We start from the raw sequence: 16,259 nt of genomic DNA, 5'->3' as shown, positions 1-16,259 counted from the left end.
CCTATTGCGTGCAGTGGCTAAAATGCACTAATAAATGTAAGGCGCAGACGAGTGTGGAGCTGCTGACTCAGCAACCAAGCTACTACATTTTCTGGGCTAGGCCAATGGCAAACCAAGGCATCTACACGTACTATCCGAACAGCTCTCTGTTGAACCGTCTGCGACCTCACAGTTAAACCCCTCCCTTCATCGCCAACAGCATCGCCAGCTGGCCTTCCTTCGCCAATCCTGTCCGAGCCGAAGTCTCCGATCGACCTCCATTTCCCGACTCATTGCGAGCGGCTACATCGCCTTCCGATCGCACGCCGCGTCAATCATTTGAAGCGAAAGCCGTAATTGAGCAAAATGGCTAATGGGTTCGTCTTTTCCCACCCCCAGGACAGAACAGCATATTCGAGCAGGATGGTCTAAGAGACTAGACGGGGAGGAGATGGCAGAGATGACCGAGGCATCCATACGCGTGGAGGAAAACCCGCGGGTCTAGGACTTTTACTGACACGGGATGGGCTCACGCCGCTTTGCTGCGGTCGTGATTCCCCTTGTTTTCTCTTTGTCACAGGTGGAGCATCTTCATCGGCCTGTTCGTGGTTGTCTGCATGAGCGTGGGCGCCTGGGTCCTGTCGCCAAAGGGCGAGAATCAAGTGTAAGAGCCCACCCCAAGAGCGTCGGAAGCGAGAGTGAAGAAATGGGGAGCTAACACGGCCTTTTGAACGTACAGCCTCTGGCGGTCGTCGCTGCTTCTTACCTTTGCGTGCTGCTACCTGATGTGGGCCATTACGTTCCTGGCCCAGCTGCATCCCCTGATCGAGCCTCGGCGGAGTGACTTGAGGGCGGCCTTTATCCACGAATGATCGGCTCCTCCATGGCGACGGGAGATACATGGGAATAGGAGGGACAACCCTATAGACAGGGTGATATTGTTGCTACCATTACTGGAGTTCGGGAACAGGGCTCTGGTTGTTTTTCTACCTTTGCTATCTCTTGCCCTCTTGCTTTGGATCTAATTTTGGGGGACAGCGAGACGCAAGACAAGCCGCGGCCTGTGTCATTCTTGACGACGAGAGGGCAATGTCGGGGTGTATCACAGTAGCAGTGCATAGATGAGCATGGCAATCCAAATGTAGTATAGGCGCGGTAGACTGGTGCTGGTATTGTTTCATGATTGTTTGTTCGATTGTGCAATAACTACGTTGTCACGTGCAGCGAGATTCTCGATGTGGTCAGCCAACGGCGAGCCGTCCAGCCCAGTCCCTGACCATGAGCACGACAGCCCACAGAGCGCGGCCATCCTCGGCGACGCTGCTCTCGCCGGCGCCGTCGACGGCGCCGAGTCCAGCAGCCCAGAGCACGGCGCGGCCAATGGCCCAGCGGCTGAGGGCGCCGGCCATGGCGAGCACGGCGGCCATGCCGGTGCCGCAGTCGAGCAGGATCTTGAGGGCCTCGATGTTGTTGACGACGACGGCCCAGCCGAGCGAGCGGGCGGCGGCGGGCACGTCGTAGTCCCAGATGACCATGAGGATGGGGAACAGCTTGGTCGAGGAGCTGACCAGCAGCGCGGTCGAGACGGAGTTGGGGCGCGGAAAAGCGGGCAGCAGGCCGCAGAACACGAGCGGGGACAGCGGGGACGATGCCAGGAACCGGATGGCCAGGTGGAAGGCCAGCGTCGAGAGCGAGCAGAGCCCGAGGAAGAAGAGATACTGCAGCACGATGGGCTGCTGGGCGAGCCGGCCGAAGCTGCCCTCGGCCCGGAGCAGGGAGGCAGCAGCGGCAGCGGAAGATGGAGCGGACGAAGACGAACACGAAGACGACGATGTTGCGAGGGCGGCCGTGGTGTTGCTGCCGTCGTGGCCGCCTGTCGGGCTCGACTGCTTCTCGATGCGGGCCCAGGTGAGGTAGACGTCGAAGAGGAGGAGGAGGACGCCGAGCCGGATGATCGAGGGCTGTTCAAGACCCCCCCAAAAAGGACGTCAGCAAGAACGGGTTGGCCAGACCAAGGACAGGTGCCATCGCACACGCACATCAAACTTGTCCAGATCGCCCATCAGCGTGTTGTGCAGCAGGTGGCGGTACACCTGCGGCTTGATGAGGACGAGGTCGATGAAGATGACGACAAAGTCATGCTCGACATACTTGTCGCAGAACCGGCCGCAGTTGCGGCACACCGTCAGCCGGATGTTGTGTCCGCTGGATCCGTCGCCGGCACCCGAGTACTGCGTCCAGAGAGTCTGCACCGGGTGCTGGCACTCGATGCAGATGGGCATCGCGTGGAGTCGGAAAGCGAACGACAGCAAGACACGCACGATGCTGTGTTTCGCCAAAGGGCCACAGCCCGCAGAGGACTCGGGAGAGAGCGCGTTCAGGTCATGCCAAATGGCAATGTGGCGAGTCTCTTTCGCTGGCTTTCTTGGGACTGCCGTTGGGGGGCCGAGAAAGAGCTAAGCCCTCCGCCTTGGCGCTAAACCCGTCCTGTTTTAGGGAGCCGCACCGCCAATTTGTCCACGAGAAGATACTTGCTTTTAAACACTGGATATTTACAGCGGGTGCCTCCAAAAACTAGTCAATGGGGTATTGAATACGTGCCGTCTATGCCAAACAGAAAACAAGGAAAAAGAAAGAAAAGGTAAAGGGTGAATGGTAAAAAACGAAGGCGTGAAAGAAACTAAGCAAACATGCATGCACTACATCTCTTCTTTTGCTGCCGTCCGATCTAGTCTGCCTTCTTTCCCTTGGCCAGCGGCGACCGGCTAGCACTAGCAGCATTCCGACCGCGCATGCTGCCTTGACGATCCAGCCTCCAGCTAGACGACCCTGCGCCTGTTGGCGTCCTGTCGCTGCCGAATCCATGCACTCCATCCTCGCCAGGGCCGTCCTCCAGCTCGATCAGATCGCCAGTCGTATCTTCTGCCTGCCGGCTGATCCGACTGGCGAGAGATGATGGGGCCGGCGACCCGGTTCCGCTGGACGTGCCCTGGCCCTTGGCAAAGGCACCGCGTAGCCACATCTCGATTGAGGCCGCCGCCTTGTCCAGCCCCGAGTCCTGACCGCTGTCCAAGGACAGGTCTCGGCTCTCGTCCGTCGTGCTCTCCACCAGGCCTGGCATCTCTTCGCCATCGCGGAAGCCAAAGCGTGCCGTCTCTGAGCCCATGACAGACATGGAAGGCAGAGTCTCGATCGTCAGTCCGGGAAGATGTTTCGTCGTCCACTTATTGAAGTAGTCTCTCGCTGGTCCGGGAGCATGCACGCTGCTGCCCATAGAACCCACTCCGCCCGGACGCCGCATCCATGCCGGCCTGGTGTCTTCGGCGCCGACACCGTCAATTCCGGCCAGAGGGGACGACGAAACGGGCGACGCTCCGCGTGCTGCCCGGCCGCCTAGCATGCCCTGGCTCTGCCGGCGAGATCCGCGGCGTGGGCTTTCCGGCAGGGCTGTCCGGTCTGCCAACAAGCCGTTGTCGGCAGGAATATCGATGGACTGGCGTGGCGTCGACAGCGACGACACGGTGCTGTGGATGCTCTTCTTCCGGCGCGGCGGAAAGTAGCCCAAGGCAGTCCGCGAAACACGGGCGATCTCGACAGGATCGGGGCACGATTCCAGCCGCACCCATCGCACATGGGTCCATGCAGGACCTGCCGCATCTCCGGACGCCGCTTTGGCCCGGGTCTTGCTGCCTGTGCTGGCCGATGGAGACGTCAGATAGTCGCCCGAGGAACCGGCCGGGGGGCTTTTCGAAACCAGCGACGGATCGTCACAGGGTCGGCCCTTGATCTCGCAGGCGTCCACGGGCAGCGCCAGCCATTTTCGAATCTGAATGTTGTCTCGCGTCCACAGGCCGTTGGCTCGGCGGAAGACATCTTCGCGACACCTGTACTTGAGAATGATGCCAAAGTACGTGTCCGTCGGCCGGACATGATGGACGTAGACCATGCAGTCTTCGGCCTCATGCCCCGCATCTGTGGCCGTGATCCGCAGGTCGTCATCCGACGTCCTCCGCTTGAACTTGCCGCGCGTGTCCAGGCCACCGTTGACGCCCGGGTGACTCTCGAGGACACTGGCCTTTTTTCGCGCCCGCAGCTCCGCATCTCGAGCCGCAACCGGACCGGCTGCCACATCCTGCAGTCCAGGACGCGAGCCGGACGCCTCGGGAGGTGCAGGGCCCCAGCTGTCGGGCAGCCTGCGAGGCGCGCCAGACTTTCGACGTCTGGCTGCTTCGGCCGCAGGCGTACTGTCGGTGCTGGCCAAAAGGGTGGAGGCAAACTCCTGTATCGACGACCAGCTGGGGACCCAGGCCGACGAGCCGGGAGACAGCAGCCCCCCGCGCCGGCTGCTGCTGTTGCCGGCATTGCTGCCGTCGCCCATTCCGATGCCTCCCCACGTGGTGAAGGAAGAAAAGGCCGGGCCTGGACTGACTGCAGCATTGCCGTAACGTTCGCCCGAAGATGTCCTGGCCGTGCCCACGGTGGCAGCATTGGCGCGGCGATTTCGCGGACGGGCATTCGCCGACTCCGCGTCCGGAGGGTCAATGCCCGAGGATGAGAACATTGCCAATGCTAGCCGACGGTGATGCGGCGCACCGCAAACGCAACCTTTTGGCGTGTCCGTCGATGGGCATCAGACGGGGTAGCCGTCATCGGCGGCGGTCCCTGACTTTGTTCCGTTGCCAAAGATGTCCGGTTGGCGAGTCCAAAGGCGAGTGCCAGGAAGGTCCACGAGCTGCACGACTTGGGGACTTGAGGCTCCGATGTCAAGAGTTGTCGAGATCGATTGTGAGTTCAGTTTGTAATCAAGTGCTGCTGCTGCTGCTGATGCTGCTGCTTGTTTGGCTGGGAAGGACAATATGCGAACACGCTCCACTTCGAATGGCCAGCAACGAAAGCGATGACGCGGACGAGACGGTAGAGAAGGCGTAGAGATGATTGTCTTCTGTTCGAAAAAGCTTCGTCGGAGCAGAAGGAGACAAAGGCGGGGCGGAATGGCAGGGCGGAATGGCAGGGCGCTGGATAGAATAAGGAAGGCAGGCGCAGTACGGAGTAATCAGGAGGTGTCTTCTCCTATTGCCTGCCAATTACGCAGCGATGACCAGTATTGTGCTTATGTAACCCACCAACGCCTGCCCGTTATACTGGGTTCCAGTGCGCTTGCGCTTACTCATTCTCTGAAACCGCACGGAGCAGTACAAAAGTCCGGAATCCTATCTATGTATCTAGCCTATCCAATCTGTGTCTTATATCCAAGAGGGAATATGTGTATTATGTCTTAAGCGTTCGTCAACCGTTGAGCCATTGGCGCCTGGGCTCTTGGCCACCGCGTTGTCAGATCCAAACTCCAGCCTCGCGTGTATAACGCAGCACAAAAGCAGCCCGCATAAAACTCGACGAGTGCCATCCATGTCATCCAAATGCAAGACGTGATCTATGGAGGAGAGCAAATGAGGAAATAAAAAATCGCAAAAATAAAATAAAATGGCAAGTCCCGCAATTCTGCTCAGCCCGTTTTCTGGACGACCTCCAGCACGGCCTCGCGGAAGCCGGAAGCCACGCCGCTGGCAACATAGGCGGTACCGTCGTCAAAGGCCCGGCCAACCCGGCCGTCGGCCATGTTGCAGACGGCCACAAACAGCTCGACCGAGTTCTTGTATAGCACCAGGAACATGGCCATGCCCCAGGCAAACACGGCCTCGGGAATGTGGTACTTGCGGTCCAGCTCAATGGCAATGCGGACCAAACACGTGACCACAGGAATCAGCAGCAGAATCAGTCCATACATCCGCGTTACCAGCCAATGTGTCACCACATGGGGCAGGGATCGGTTCTGCAGCTGATCGTCAGCGTGTATCGATGGGCCGATGGTCAGGCATTGCAGTAACTCTGGCAGTCGTGGCTGCTGTTGCTGCTGCTGCTGCTGCTCGTCGGGAGACACAGCGCCGGATGTCGAGTCGAGCAGCGCGCTGGGTGCGGCATGGCGCAGCCCGTGCAGCTCGCCGCTGTCGAGATCGGCCGGCAGTCCACGCAGCAGGTAGGCCACGCTCTCGACGTAGAGCTGGCGCTCTAGTGCAGGCAGGCGGTCCGGGTCGCCGGCCTCGCGCAAGGCGCTCTCCAGAGTTCGGAGTCCTGGTCGCGACGAGCAGAGTCAGCCTCATGTTGGGCCAAGATGGAGACAAAGGGGGGGGAAGAGGCGCCTCACCGTTCTGCCCATACTTCCAGTTCACCTCTGCTGCCGGCGAGGCCGTCTTGGCGCCTTTGGGACCGGCCAGAACGAGGCCAAGTCCCGTCGAGTCGCCGCTTCCGTTCCGCCGACTGCCCCATCCTCGGAATGGCGTGCTCTGCCTCGACGCAGCGTCCTGGGTCGCCAGATCTGCGCCGGCCATGCCGACGACGGGGAGGAGCTCGGCTGGCGGTGTGGGCGGCCTTGACGAGCGAGAGGATGGGGGCGAAGGGGGCGCAGAGGCCGGGATAAGCTCGGCTGATGCGTCGTTTCGGAAAAAGGCGGCCTGTATGTTCACCGTCCGGCCGATTGTCGGGAACTTGGGAATTCGGGACTGGATGGCCGCTGGCAGTGCTGCGTTGAGCAGAGAAGCCATCGTGTGGGTGGCAGGAGAGGCTGTCGACAGGAGGGGGAGAAAGACTGTCTGGCGATAAGAACGGTTTCTAGCAATCTTTCTTTCACATGTCACCGTTGGTCACGAATTGCCCAATCGGGTTAGCGCTGGCAGATGACATGCATAAAACATGTGCTGCCGTCGAGTGACTGCTCGAGGTGGAGGCTTGATGGGGACGGAGTACGAGGGCTTCGTATGCTGCCCCTAGTTCTTTATATTGAATCTTGTTAATTTGAGGTACAGCGAATTCAGGGGGTCAATTCGAGCATCAATCAAACAGCCGGTCTAGCCGGTTGTCGCACTTCAACGGCGCGAACAATCCCAGGGGATTCCGTCCTCGACAAGGCTGATGTGGACGAGATTTGCAGATTGCAACATGACTCTCATTGGTGTCTTGGCTCGTCTTGCCGATAGGCCAATAAGCGCGGCCTGCCGTGCCGCTCTTTATCGGTTATGACGGGATAAAAGTGGTCTATGTACGGAGTATCGACTACTCGTACATGCGCATAGGAAGCAACAAGATCGTTCAGAGTACACCGATCACATTTACGATGTATTGTATCCTGAATTGTAGACACATTTATACCAGATGATCATATACATCATATACATCACCTCTATTTTCTGGCGTCTTTCTTGCTCGCCATCTCAGACAGTGATTAGAGCCATGGCAAGTTTGAACAAGTGTACTCACAATCAAAAACATCCGAACAATAAGTAAAGTCGAGATGACCATTCCAGAGCTATCAATCTGGCGAAGAAAACCAGACGCCATTCGCCTCCCTCCCTATGTTTTTTCTTTATACATACAAAAAGGCAACATGGCGAATAAATCGTCTAAGTCATATTCATACATTTCCTTTTGGCTGATCTTGCTGTCGTACAGCTCCTGTCGACGCCTATTTCCCTCTAGAAGCTGACCTGGCTTCGCGGACGGCCGCCATCACGGCCGCCATCACGGCTGAAGCCGTTGGAACGGCCCCGACCACCGCCACCGTTGGGAGCCCCACCTCCACCGCTCCTTGCTGAACCGTCCACCGCCGCGGCCGCCGCCACCGCCACGGCCGCATCCACGGCCGAACCTCCGCCTCCACGGCTGAAGCCACCACCACCACCACCACCGTTGCGGCTGTAGCCACCACCACCACCGCCTCCACGGCTGAAACCGTTGCCACCGTCGCGGCTGTAGCCACCACCACCACCACCACGGCTGAAGCCATTGCCGCCATCACGGCTAAAGCCGTTGTCGCCCAGATCGGCCTTGAAGGCTCTCTCAAAAGGATCCGCATCATCGTTGTGCTCCTCGCGGCGGCCATTGCGACCATCACGGACATCACGGCCATCGCGACCATCACGATCGCTGCGGCGGGGCTCGCTCCCATCAGCAAGGCGGAGGCCGCGCAGCTTCAAGAGACCGCGCTTCCGCGCCAGGTTTTGGTCGATCGCAGGCGGCTGCTCCCAGCCCCAGCCCAGACGCACCCACTCGTTCAGGTTGTCCAGCGTCGTCTGCACATTCCGACCTATGGACTGGCCGCCAAAGAAGGACATGTACGTGTCCTCCAACAGGCCGGCCGGCACCCGCTGCATGGCGCTCGACACGTGCGTGAACAGCTCCGGAGGCGGCACATCGGCTTCGGCCGTGCTCAAGTCGTGTGTCGCGCTCTCGAGGCCATCGGCGCGCTTGATCGGCAGGTCGACCAGGACGTTCCGCGCGCTCCGCATCTCGTCCCGCGGGACAATGATCCAGCCCTCGCCACCCTTGTCGGCACGGCCTGTGCGGCCGAGACGATGGATGTACTGCTCCCGGTCGGGCGGCACGCCGATCTGGATAACGTGCGTGACGTTGGGGAAGTCCATGCCGCGCGCAGTCACGTCGGACGAAAACAGGATGCCGGTATTGGCCCGCCGGAACATGTCGGCAGCATTTGTCCGTGCCGACTGCGTCAGCTTCGAATGGATGTGGTACAGGTACGGAAGCTCCGGGTTAGAGCGCGCGAGCATGCGGAAAGCCACCGCCGTCAGCTGCACAAAGTTGGTCGTCGGCAGGAACACGATGGCCTTGAACGGCTTGCCCTCGTCGCCGGCCTCCTTGGCCTCCCGGATCTCGCGCTTGAAGAGCTCCAGCACGGTCGGGTAGATGTTCTCGTAGCCCTTGACCTCGACAATGTGTTGCGGTACCTTCTCGTGCGTCGGGGAATCGTTGGCGTCAATCGTCTGCACGAACTGGAAGTTGGTCGGGTCGACGTATGTGCGCGCGAGCGAGATGACGTTCTTGGGCAGCGTCGCCGAGAAAAGCAGCGTCTGGCGCGGCTGCTCACTGCGGTTCGGCAGATGCCGCACGATCTCGCGCAGCTCCTGGTCAAAGCCAACGTCCAGCATGCGATCGGCCTCGTCCAGCACCAGCGCAGCTAGTCTGGGTGCGTCAATTCCGCTCATCTCGTCGCTGAGGATGTCGTTCAGGCGGCCAGGTGTCGCAATCATCAGATGGCAGCCTTGCTGCCGCGTGCGCATCAGCATCTCGCGTTTCCGCGTGCCACCTACGGCCGTCTGCACGATCACGCCAGTTCCATGGCAGAGCTTCCGGGCCTCCTCTCCAATCTGCTCAGCCAGCTCTCGGGTGGGCGAGAGGATGATCGCCAAGATGTCATTGGCCTTGGCACGGATCCGGCGTGGGTATGCAAGGTTCGGGTTCTCGGTAATCATTTTCTGGATGACGGGAACCAAGAACGCCAGCGTCTTGCCTGTACCGGTCTTCGCCTGAGCGACACTATTCATTCTCAGTCAGCTGCTGCCAATATGATGAAAAAAAGAGGGGGGAAACGGCCCCACGACTCTTCTCTTTCTTGAACCAGGCAGTACTCACATATCCTTTCCAGACAGTGCCGGCGTAATGGTCGCAGACTGAACCGGTGTCATTGTCTCGTATCCCAAAGTCTCTGTCAATGACCGCACCAAATTGGTGTGGACGCCAAGAGACTCCAGATCCGCAAATCTGGTGATAAGGCCCGATGCCTTCTCCGGCTCGCTTTCTTGCGCCGTCTCCGCTGACTCTTCAGTCTGGGTGGCTCCAGAAGCATAGCTAGAATAGAAACGGTCCTGTGCCGTCAGTTGAGACAGTACTGGGCTGGCCGTTCCCATCAATGAGGTCCGCGAAGCACCAGAAGCCCGGATCACTGGACGAAGACCAATGACACCGGCTTTAGACACCGTCGCCACACGCGATAAGCGCGCAGCGCGCAGAACTGCTGTCCTGAACATTGTGCGTGATATCGAACCCGTTTTTGGCTGCCGCTGGGTACTGGCGAAAGTCTTGGTGATGATCGGGAAAAGATGGGGGCTTTCTTTTTTTTCTTGAGCAGAAATTTTTATCTTATCAGTGAAGTGGTGGGCGTTGAGCACGTGCTATTGGTGACGCTGAGTAATCAGCGCCCACACACGCTCGAGTTGCCCCGGCTACTATTCGCGTGTTTGCAAACACGCGTTCCCCGCGCTTGCCAAGAAAGTGGGATTGTTTACCGCGACATATTCGCTGGCATCAACGCCCATCGCAAACTTTCTTCAGCGATAGCCGGCGCGATACCCATCGGTACTCTCACCAGCAGCGACACGAGGGCGGGCATCGCTCAACCCGAACGGCGAAAATGAGGGTGATTGAAATTATAATTGACGTACGTCTCGTACTGGCGAAATTGCCCCTCACTTGAAATTTTGCTAACCTGTCGCATCTCAACAGGGCTTCAAGTCGTATGCTGTTCGAACAGTAATTTCAGGATGGTGGGTGAACGCATCCTATGTCAAGTAGATTCATTTCTGCGACAGTCTTCACTGACATTGGTATAATGCAGGGACGAAAGCTTCAACTCGATCACCGGCCTCAACGGCAGTGGCAAGTCCAACATTCTGGACTCCATTTGCTTTGTTTTAGGTATCACGAACATGAGCACCGTTCGCGCACAAAATCTTCAGGTGCGTTGGAGCAGTTTCGGCGCTGTGTTCGGACCATATGCTAATGTGCTCCGCATCACAGGACCTCATCTATAAGCGTGGCCAGGCGGGCGTGACAAAGGCAAGCGTCACCATTGTCTTTGACAACCGGGATAAGAAGAAGTCACCAATCGGCTTCGAGGAGTATGCCACCATCAGTGTCACCCGGCAGATCGTGCTGGGTGGCACATCCAAGTATCTCATCAACGGGCATCGCGCGCAGCAGCAGACGGTACAGAACCTGTTCCAGTCGGTGCAGTTGAATATCAACAATCCCAACTTTCTGATTATGCAAGGTCGCATCACCAAGGTCCTGAACATGAAGCCGGCCGAGATCCTGGCTATGATTGAGGAAGCTGCGGGCACGAGGATGTTCGAAGACCGGAGGGACAAGGCCATTAAGACGATGGCTAAGAAGGAGATGAAGCTCCAAGAAATCACGGAACTCCTGCGCGATGAGATCGAACCCAAGCTGGAGAAGCTGCGCACAGAGAAGCGTGCTTTTCTCGACTTCCAGCAGACACAGACCGATCTGGAACGACTGACACGCCTGGTTGTTGCACACGACTACATCCGCAGCCAAGAAAAGCTCAAACGGTCAGTTGCCGACCTCGAGGCTCAGAAACAGCGACAGCGCGAGCTGGAAGAATCCGCTGTACGGCTCAAGAGCGAAATATCACATCTCGAAGAGGACGCCAATCGGATCCGGGCACAGCGAGAAAAGGAGATGAAAAAGGGCGCAAAAGCACAGGCTCTGGAGGAGGCAGTCAAAAAACATTCCAACGAGCTTGTCCGGCTCGCCACCGTAATGGATCTTAAGCGGTCAAGCATGGCGGAGGAGAAGGACCGGCGGAAAGCGGGCGAGAAAAGCGTTACGGAGCTGGAGGCCTCGCTGAAGGACAAAACCAAGGCCTACGACAAGATCAAGGCCAGGTTCGATTCTGCCAAGGAGGAGCTGGAGAAGCAGAGCCAAGACGCCGAATCCAAGGAGGAGCTTCTCCAGACCCTGCAGACCGGCGTGGCTTCGAAGGATGGTCAGGAGAACGGCTACCAGGGCCAGCTTCAAGATGCACGAAACCGTGCGTCTACAGCTGCTACAGAGCAAGAGCAGGCCAAGATCAAGATCGCCCATCTGGAAAAGCGGGTCAAAGAGGAGGAGCCACGGGCAAAGAAGGCCAAGGAGCAGAACGCCGGCCTTCTCCACGACCTAGACGGACTGAAGACCCAGGCACAGAGACTAGAGAAGGAGCTCGGGAAGCTGGGCTTCAGTGCCGGCGCCGAAGAGGAAACGTACAAGGAGCAGAGCAGCCTGCAGCAGACCATTCGTGACCTGCAGCAGCAGTCCGATGCTCTGAAGCGGCGCGTGGCCAACATCGACTTCAACTACTCGGATCCGGTGCCGCATTTCGACCGTTCAAAGGTGAAGGGCCTCGTGGCACAGCTGTTCAGCCTCGACGAAAAGCATACGGATGCCGGAACTGCGCTCGAGATCTGTGCTGGCGGGCGGCTGTACAACGTGGTGGTGGACACTGAGGTCACGGGCACACAGCTGCTGCAAGGCGGCAAGTTGCGCAAGAGAGTGACGATCATTCCGCTGAACAAGATCTCTGCGTTCAAGGCGCACGCCGGAGCGATTGCAACGGCACAGAAGATTGCTCCGGGCAAGGTGAACCTGGCGCTGTCCCTCGTTGGCTACGACGACCAAGTCTCGGCAGCGATGGAGTACGTGTTTGGCAACACGCTGATCTGCGCGGATGCCGACACGGCAAAGCGGGTGACGTTCGACCCAAACGTACGGATGCGGAGCATCACGCTCGAGGGAGATGCATACGACCCGTCGGGCACGCTGTCGGGCGGCAGCTCGCCGAATTCAAGCGGTGTGCTGGTAACTCTGCAAAAGCTCAACGAGATCAACCGGAAGCTGAAGACGGCGGAGGCGACGCTGGCCAGCCTGCAGGCGAAGATTGCCCGGGAAAAGTCCCGATTCGACCAAGCGCACGGAATCCAGCGCGAACTGGACCTCAAGGCGCACGAGATCAAGCTAGCAGAGGAGCAGATCAGCAGCAACTCGTCGTCGTCGATCATCCATGAGGTGGAGAACATGAAGGAGCAGATCGTGCAGCTCAAGGCAGGCTCAGCAGAAGCCAAAAAGCGGCAGGCAGAGGCTAACGCAGACATTAAGCGGGTGGAGAAGGACATGAAGGACTTTGACAACAACAAGGACGGCAAGCTGGTGGAGCTGCAGGCAGCTCTAGACAAGCTGCGGGCGTCGGTGGCCAAGAACGGCGGCTCGCTCAAGGCGCTGCAGAAGGAGCTGCAGGGGGCACAGCTGGACTCGGAGCAGGTGGCAGGCGATCTGGCAGCGGCACGGGAACAGCTGCAGGAGATGGACGTGGCGATGGAGGCACAGCAGGGCGAGATCGGCGAGCTGGAGAAGCAGCAGGCAGGGGTGCAGGATCTGCACGACTCGGCACAGGCGCAACTAGAAGACGAACGGGCGAAGCTGAGCATCTACGACGACGAGCTGCGAGCGGTAGACCAAGCAACACGGAGCAAAAACGCACGGCTGGCAGAAGAGAGCCTGGAGATGCAGAAGCTGGGCCACACGGTGGAGCGGTTCCACAAGGAGCAGCAGCACGCGAAGCACTCGACGGCGAAGCTGGAGGAGGATCATGAGTGGATCGCGGACGAGAAGGACAAGTTTGGGCGGGCAGGAACGCCGTACGACTTCCACGGGCAGAACATTGCGGAATGCCAGGCGACGCTACGCAACCTAACGGAGCGGTTCCAGGGGATGAAGAAGAAGATCAACCCCAAGGTGATGAACATGATTGACAGCGTGGAGAAGAAGGAGGTATCACTGAAGCACATGATGAAGACAGTGATCCGCGACAAGCGCAAGATTGAGGAGACGATTGTCAGCCTGGACGACTACAAGAAGAAGGCGCTGCACCAGACGTGGACCAAGGTGAACGCGGACTTTGGGCAGATCTTCTCGGAGCTACTGCCGGGCGGCAGCTTTGCGAAACTGGATCCGCCGGAGGGCAAGACGATCAGTGACGGGCTGGAGGTCAAGGTGTGCCTGGGCAAGGTGTGGAAGCAGAGCCTGACGGAGCTGAGCGGTGGCCAGCGGTCGCTGATTGCGCTGTCTCTGATCATGGCGCTGCTGCAGTTCAAGCCGGCGCCGATGTACATCTTGGACGAGGTGGATGCGGCGCTGGATCTGTCGCATACGCAGAACATTGGCCGGCTGATCAAGACGCGCTTCAAGGGTTCGCAGTTTATTGTCGTCAGTCTGAAGGACGGCATGTTCCAGAATGCGAACCGCATTTTCCGGACGCGTTTCAGCGATGGCACGAGCATAGTACAGGCGCTGACTCCAGCGGATCTGCGATGAGGTGTGAAGGAGAGGGAGAGAGGAGGGAGAGAGGGAAGAGGATAGGAGGGAGAGAGGGAAGAGGAGAGGAGAGGAGAAGCAGGGAGGAGAAGGGAGAAACTAGAGACGAGAGAAGAGAGGAAACAGGGAGAGAGAAGGGAACGATGAGGGAACGACGAGATGAGAAAACTACGATCGGGAAACACAGGGCAGACTGCTTTGGATACGGCAGCCGGGTTTATTCAGACGGAGTAATTGCGTGGTAACGGAGCACTGTATTTGTCCTGGTTGACGATCTCTAGAGGATTCTTTATGCAGTTCCAAATCTATACTATCGTACAATTCACGCTTTACAGATGTGGTGACCTCAGCATCTCACGTGACTTTGCTCATCGCGCTCGACCACATTGACGGCCATGCCGACGTCGATGGTGAGCTCCACGGGCTCCGAGCCATTTTTCTGGGGAAACAGGGGAGTCAACAGCAAGCGGTGGCCATCTGTATCGTGGTCGACTTGGAAACGGGCATCCAGAGGGTGGTCTGCACCAGGCAGAGACGGACTGAGCCGGACCGTCTTCCACGAGTCATTGTCGTGAGCAGGAACACCAGAAACTGGCCTAGGTTAGAACAGGACGAGAGAAAATAGGAGAGAACTAAAAGATGCCACTCACGGACGATATTGGGGCAGAGCCGCTGCTGGTCGAGGCTGATGCTACTGCTGCTGTTGTTGTTGAGCAGGCAGACAGGAGCAGCCGGTTTCTGGTCGACGATCCGGAAGAGGCCGAGTTGGCAGCTGACGCCGAGGTAGAGCTGCAGAGAAGGAGGAATCTCGGCCGAGAGGTCGATGGCGGGCACGACGCGGCCGTCTGAGCTCTTGCAGACAGTCGTAGTCGTGGATGCAGAGGCGAGATCTTCCGCTTCGACCAGAGGAAAGACGATCTCGACCTCGGGCACGGCGCGCCATCCGCGGGCCAGCTTGGCCGACAGGCGTTCCCACAGGCCGGCAGCACCGCGGCGCTCCGGGCCCCAGGGATAGCGCACCAGCACAAACGTCTGGGCCAGCGTGGAGGCGCGATCGGTGCTGTCGCTGGCGCGCATGCGATCCTGCCAGCGCTGGGCCTTGGCGCGGTCGGGGCGCCAGAGCTCGACCTGCAGGGCGGCGAGGCGGGCAAAGTGCGCGGCCCTGAGCTCGACCCAGGCGTCGGGTCCTTTGCGCTGGGCAAGCGAGAAGAGCCGATCCAGCTCGAGTCCGGACGGCCGAAGTCGACTGCGCGACAGCTGGATGCCGCGACAGGCCTCGATCGGGTAGATCCAGAGTTCGGAAACGTGGCCGTCTTTCTTGTCCGCTCTGTCTCGGTTCCGTTCGTCCTTCTGGACGCCCAGCCGGCTGTGCGTCTCGTTCAGAAAGTCGCTCGGCCGCGGCCTCACCGGCGGATAGACCAGCAGCATCGGCAGCACAAAGCCGAGAAGCGTCACCAGCAGCACAAACATGGCGCTGTAGTCGGACGTCGCCGCGGGCATAGTATCCGCCATCATCGGCAGCGCTGTCGTCTGCACGCCGCCTTCTGCCATGTCTGCTTCGCCAGGAAGCCGCCTGTCTGCTGGGATGCTGTTGGCAATTCGATCTCTTCGATCTCTTCGATCATCGATCTTCGATCTTCGCTCTTCGCTCTTCGCCCTTCTCCTTTTCGCTTCACCCCAAAATAGAGACAGCGTGCAGGCGGAGATGGAAATGGTAGAGAACCGGTTCTGCTCCTTGAGAAACAGCCCCCCGTTGGCCGCTTTGGCCCTGCAAAACAGCTTCTCCGCCCCCTTGACCCTGCGAACGGGTGGACGGTTTGAAACGCACAGTCGTCTCACCGTGGGCACGTGACCCACGCATGGTCCTCTGGGAGACGGAAGCGGAAGGAAGGCGCAGACCAGCGCCGCCATCGTTGCTCCAACAGCCGAATGACTGGTTGGGCTTTCTGCTTCCGTCTTTACTACAGGATAGGAATAGAATGTGCGCTGTATGCCAGCGCATGCTTGAACGGCTAGGCCTATTGCTGCCTGCTGGCAGTGCCGCGTACTGCTAAAAGTAACATCGTAATAACTGGCCGCCCGCCGACTTCGACCGACTTCGACCGACTTGGACCGACCGAGCAAGCGGTGCGGGATTTGTTTCGGCGACGGAGCCCAGTAAACAGCCCAGCAAGCAAAGCAGCCCAGCCGAGCAGCCCATCCACACTCTCGCAATGTCCTACCAAACTCGTAATAAGCCCAGGCGTGCTGTCGCGACTCCAACATCGAGGCTTTTCTCATAT

The 16,259-nt window shown here is 58.9% G+C and overlaps 7 protein-coding genes across 7 annotated transcripts; 2 read left to right on the top strand and 5 right to left on the bottom strand.

The window, feature by feature from the left end:
* Window positions 1–345: 345 nt before the first annotated feature.
* Window positions 346–851, top strand: CMQ_4487 (vacuolar ATP synthase subunit; the record flags this gene model as incomplete). The annotated part of the gene is made up of 3 exons (XM_014312643.1): window positions 346–356; window positions 560–643; window positions 719–851. 3 exons carry the CDS (start codon window positions 346–348, stop codon window positions 849–851), a joined length of 228 nt encoding a protein of 75 aa, XP_014168118.1.
* Window positions 852–1,220: 369 nt separating this feature from the next.
* CMQ_4510 (arv1-like protein) lies at window positions 1,221–2,261 on the bottom strand (the record flags this gene model as incomplete). The annotated part of the gene is made up of 2 exons (XM_014312666.1): window positions 1,221–1,940; window positions 2,019–2,261. 2 exons carry the CDS (start codon window positions 2,259–2,261, stop codon window positions 1,221–1,223), a joined length of 963 nt encoding a protein of 320 aa, XP_014168141.1.
* Window positions 2,262–2,707: 446 nt separating this feature from the next.
* CMQ_4453 (peptidoglycan-binding protein) lies at window positions 2,708–4,540 on the bottom strand (the record flags this gene model as incomplete). Its single annotated transcript, XM_014312609.1, has 1 exon — window positions 2,708–4,540. One exon carries the CDS (start codon window positions 4,538–4,540, stop codon window positions 2,708–2,710), a length of 1,833 nt encoding a protein of 610 aa, XP_014168084.1.
* A 942-nt stretch (window positions 4,541–5,482) lies between these two features.
* CMQ_4525 (uncharacterized protein) lies at window positions 5,483–6,578 on the bottom strand (the record flags this gene model as incomplete). The annotated part of the gene is made up of 3 exons (XM_014312681.1): window positions 5,483–5,809; window positions 5,918–6,108; window positions 6,182–6,578. 3 exons carry the CDS (start codon window positions 6,576–6,578, stop codon window positions 5,483–5,485), a joined length of 915 nt encoding a protein of 304 aa, XP_014168156.1.
* A 927-nt stretch (window positions 6,579–7,505) lies between these two features.
* Window positions 7,506–9,854, bottom strand: CMQ_4908 (dead box RNA helicase; the record flags this gene model as incomplete). The annotated part of the gene is made up of 3 exons (XM_014313064.1): window positions 7,506–7,517; window positions 7,929–9,363; window positions 9,460–9,854. 3 exons carry the CDS (start codon window positions 9,852–9,854, stop codon window positions 7,506–7,508), a joined length of 1,842 nt encoding a protein of 613 aa, XP_014168539.1.
* A 383-nt stretch (window positions 9,855–10,237) lies between these two features.
* CMQ_4661 (nuclear condensin complex subunit) lies at window positions 10,238–13,977 on the top strand (the record flags this gene model as incomplete). The annotated part of the gene is made up of 4 exons (XM_014312817.1): window positions 10,238–10,264; window positions 10,330–10,370; window positions 10,442–10,562; window positions 10,624–13,977. The coding sequence occupies 4 exons, from the start codon at window positions 10,238–10,240 to the stop codon at window positions 13,975–13,977; spliced, it is 3,543 nt and encodes a 1,180-aa protein (XP_014168292.1).
* A 346-nt stretch (window positions 13,978–14,323) lies between these two features.
* CMQ_4386 (uncharacterized protein) lies at window positions 14,324–15,888 on the bottom strand (the record flags this gene model as incomplete). Its single annotated transcript, XM_014312542.1, has 2 exons — window positions 14,324–14,568; window positions 14,628–15,888. The coding sequence occupies 2 exons, from the start codon at window positions 15,886–15,888 to the stop codon at window positions 14,324–14,326; spliced, it is 1,506 nt and encodes a 501-aa protein (XP_014168017.1).
* Window positions 15,889–16,259: the final 371 nt, after the last annotated feature.

This window comes from Grosmannia clavigera (genome assembly GCF_000143105.1).
Source record: "Grosmannia clavigera kw1407 unplaced genomic scaffold GCSC_97, whole genome shotgun sequence".
NCBI lineage: Eukaryota > Fungi > Ascomycota > Sordariomycetes > Ophiostomatales > Ophiostomataceae > Leptographium > Leptographium clavigerum.
The sequence above is the reverse complement of the archived record's forward strand: the minus strand, read 5'-3'. Positions and strand labels throughout refer to the sequence as shown.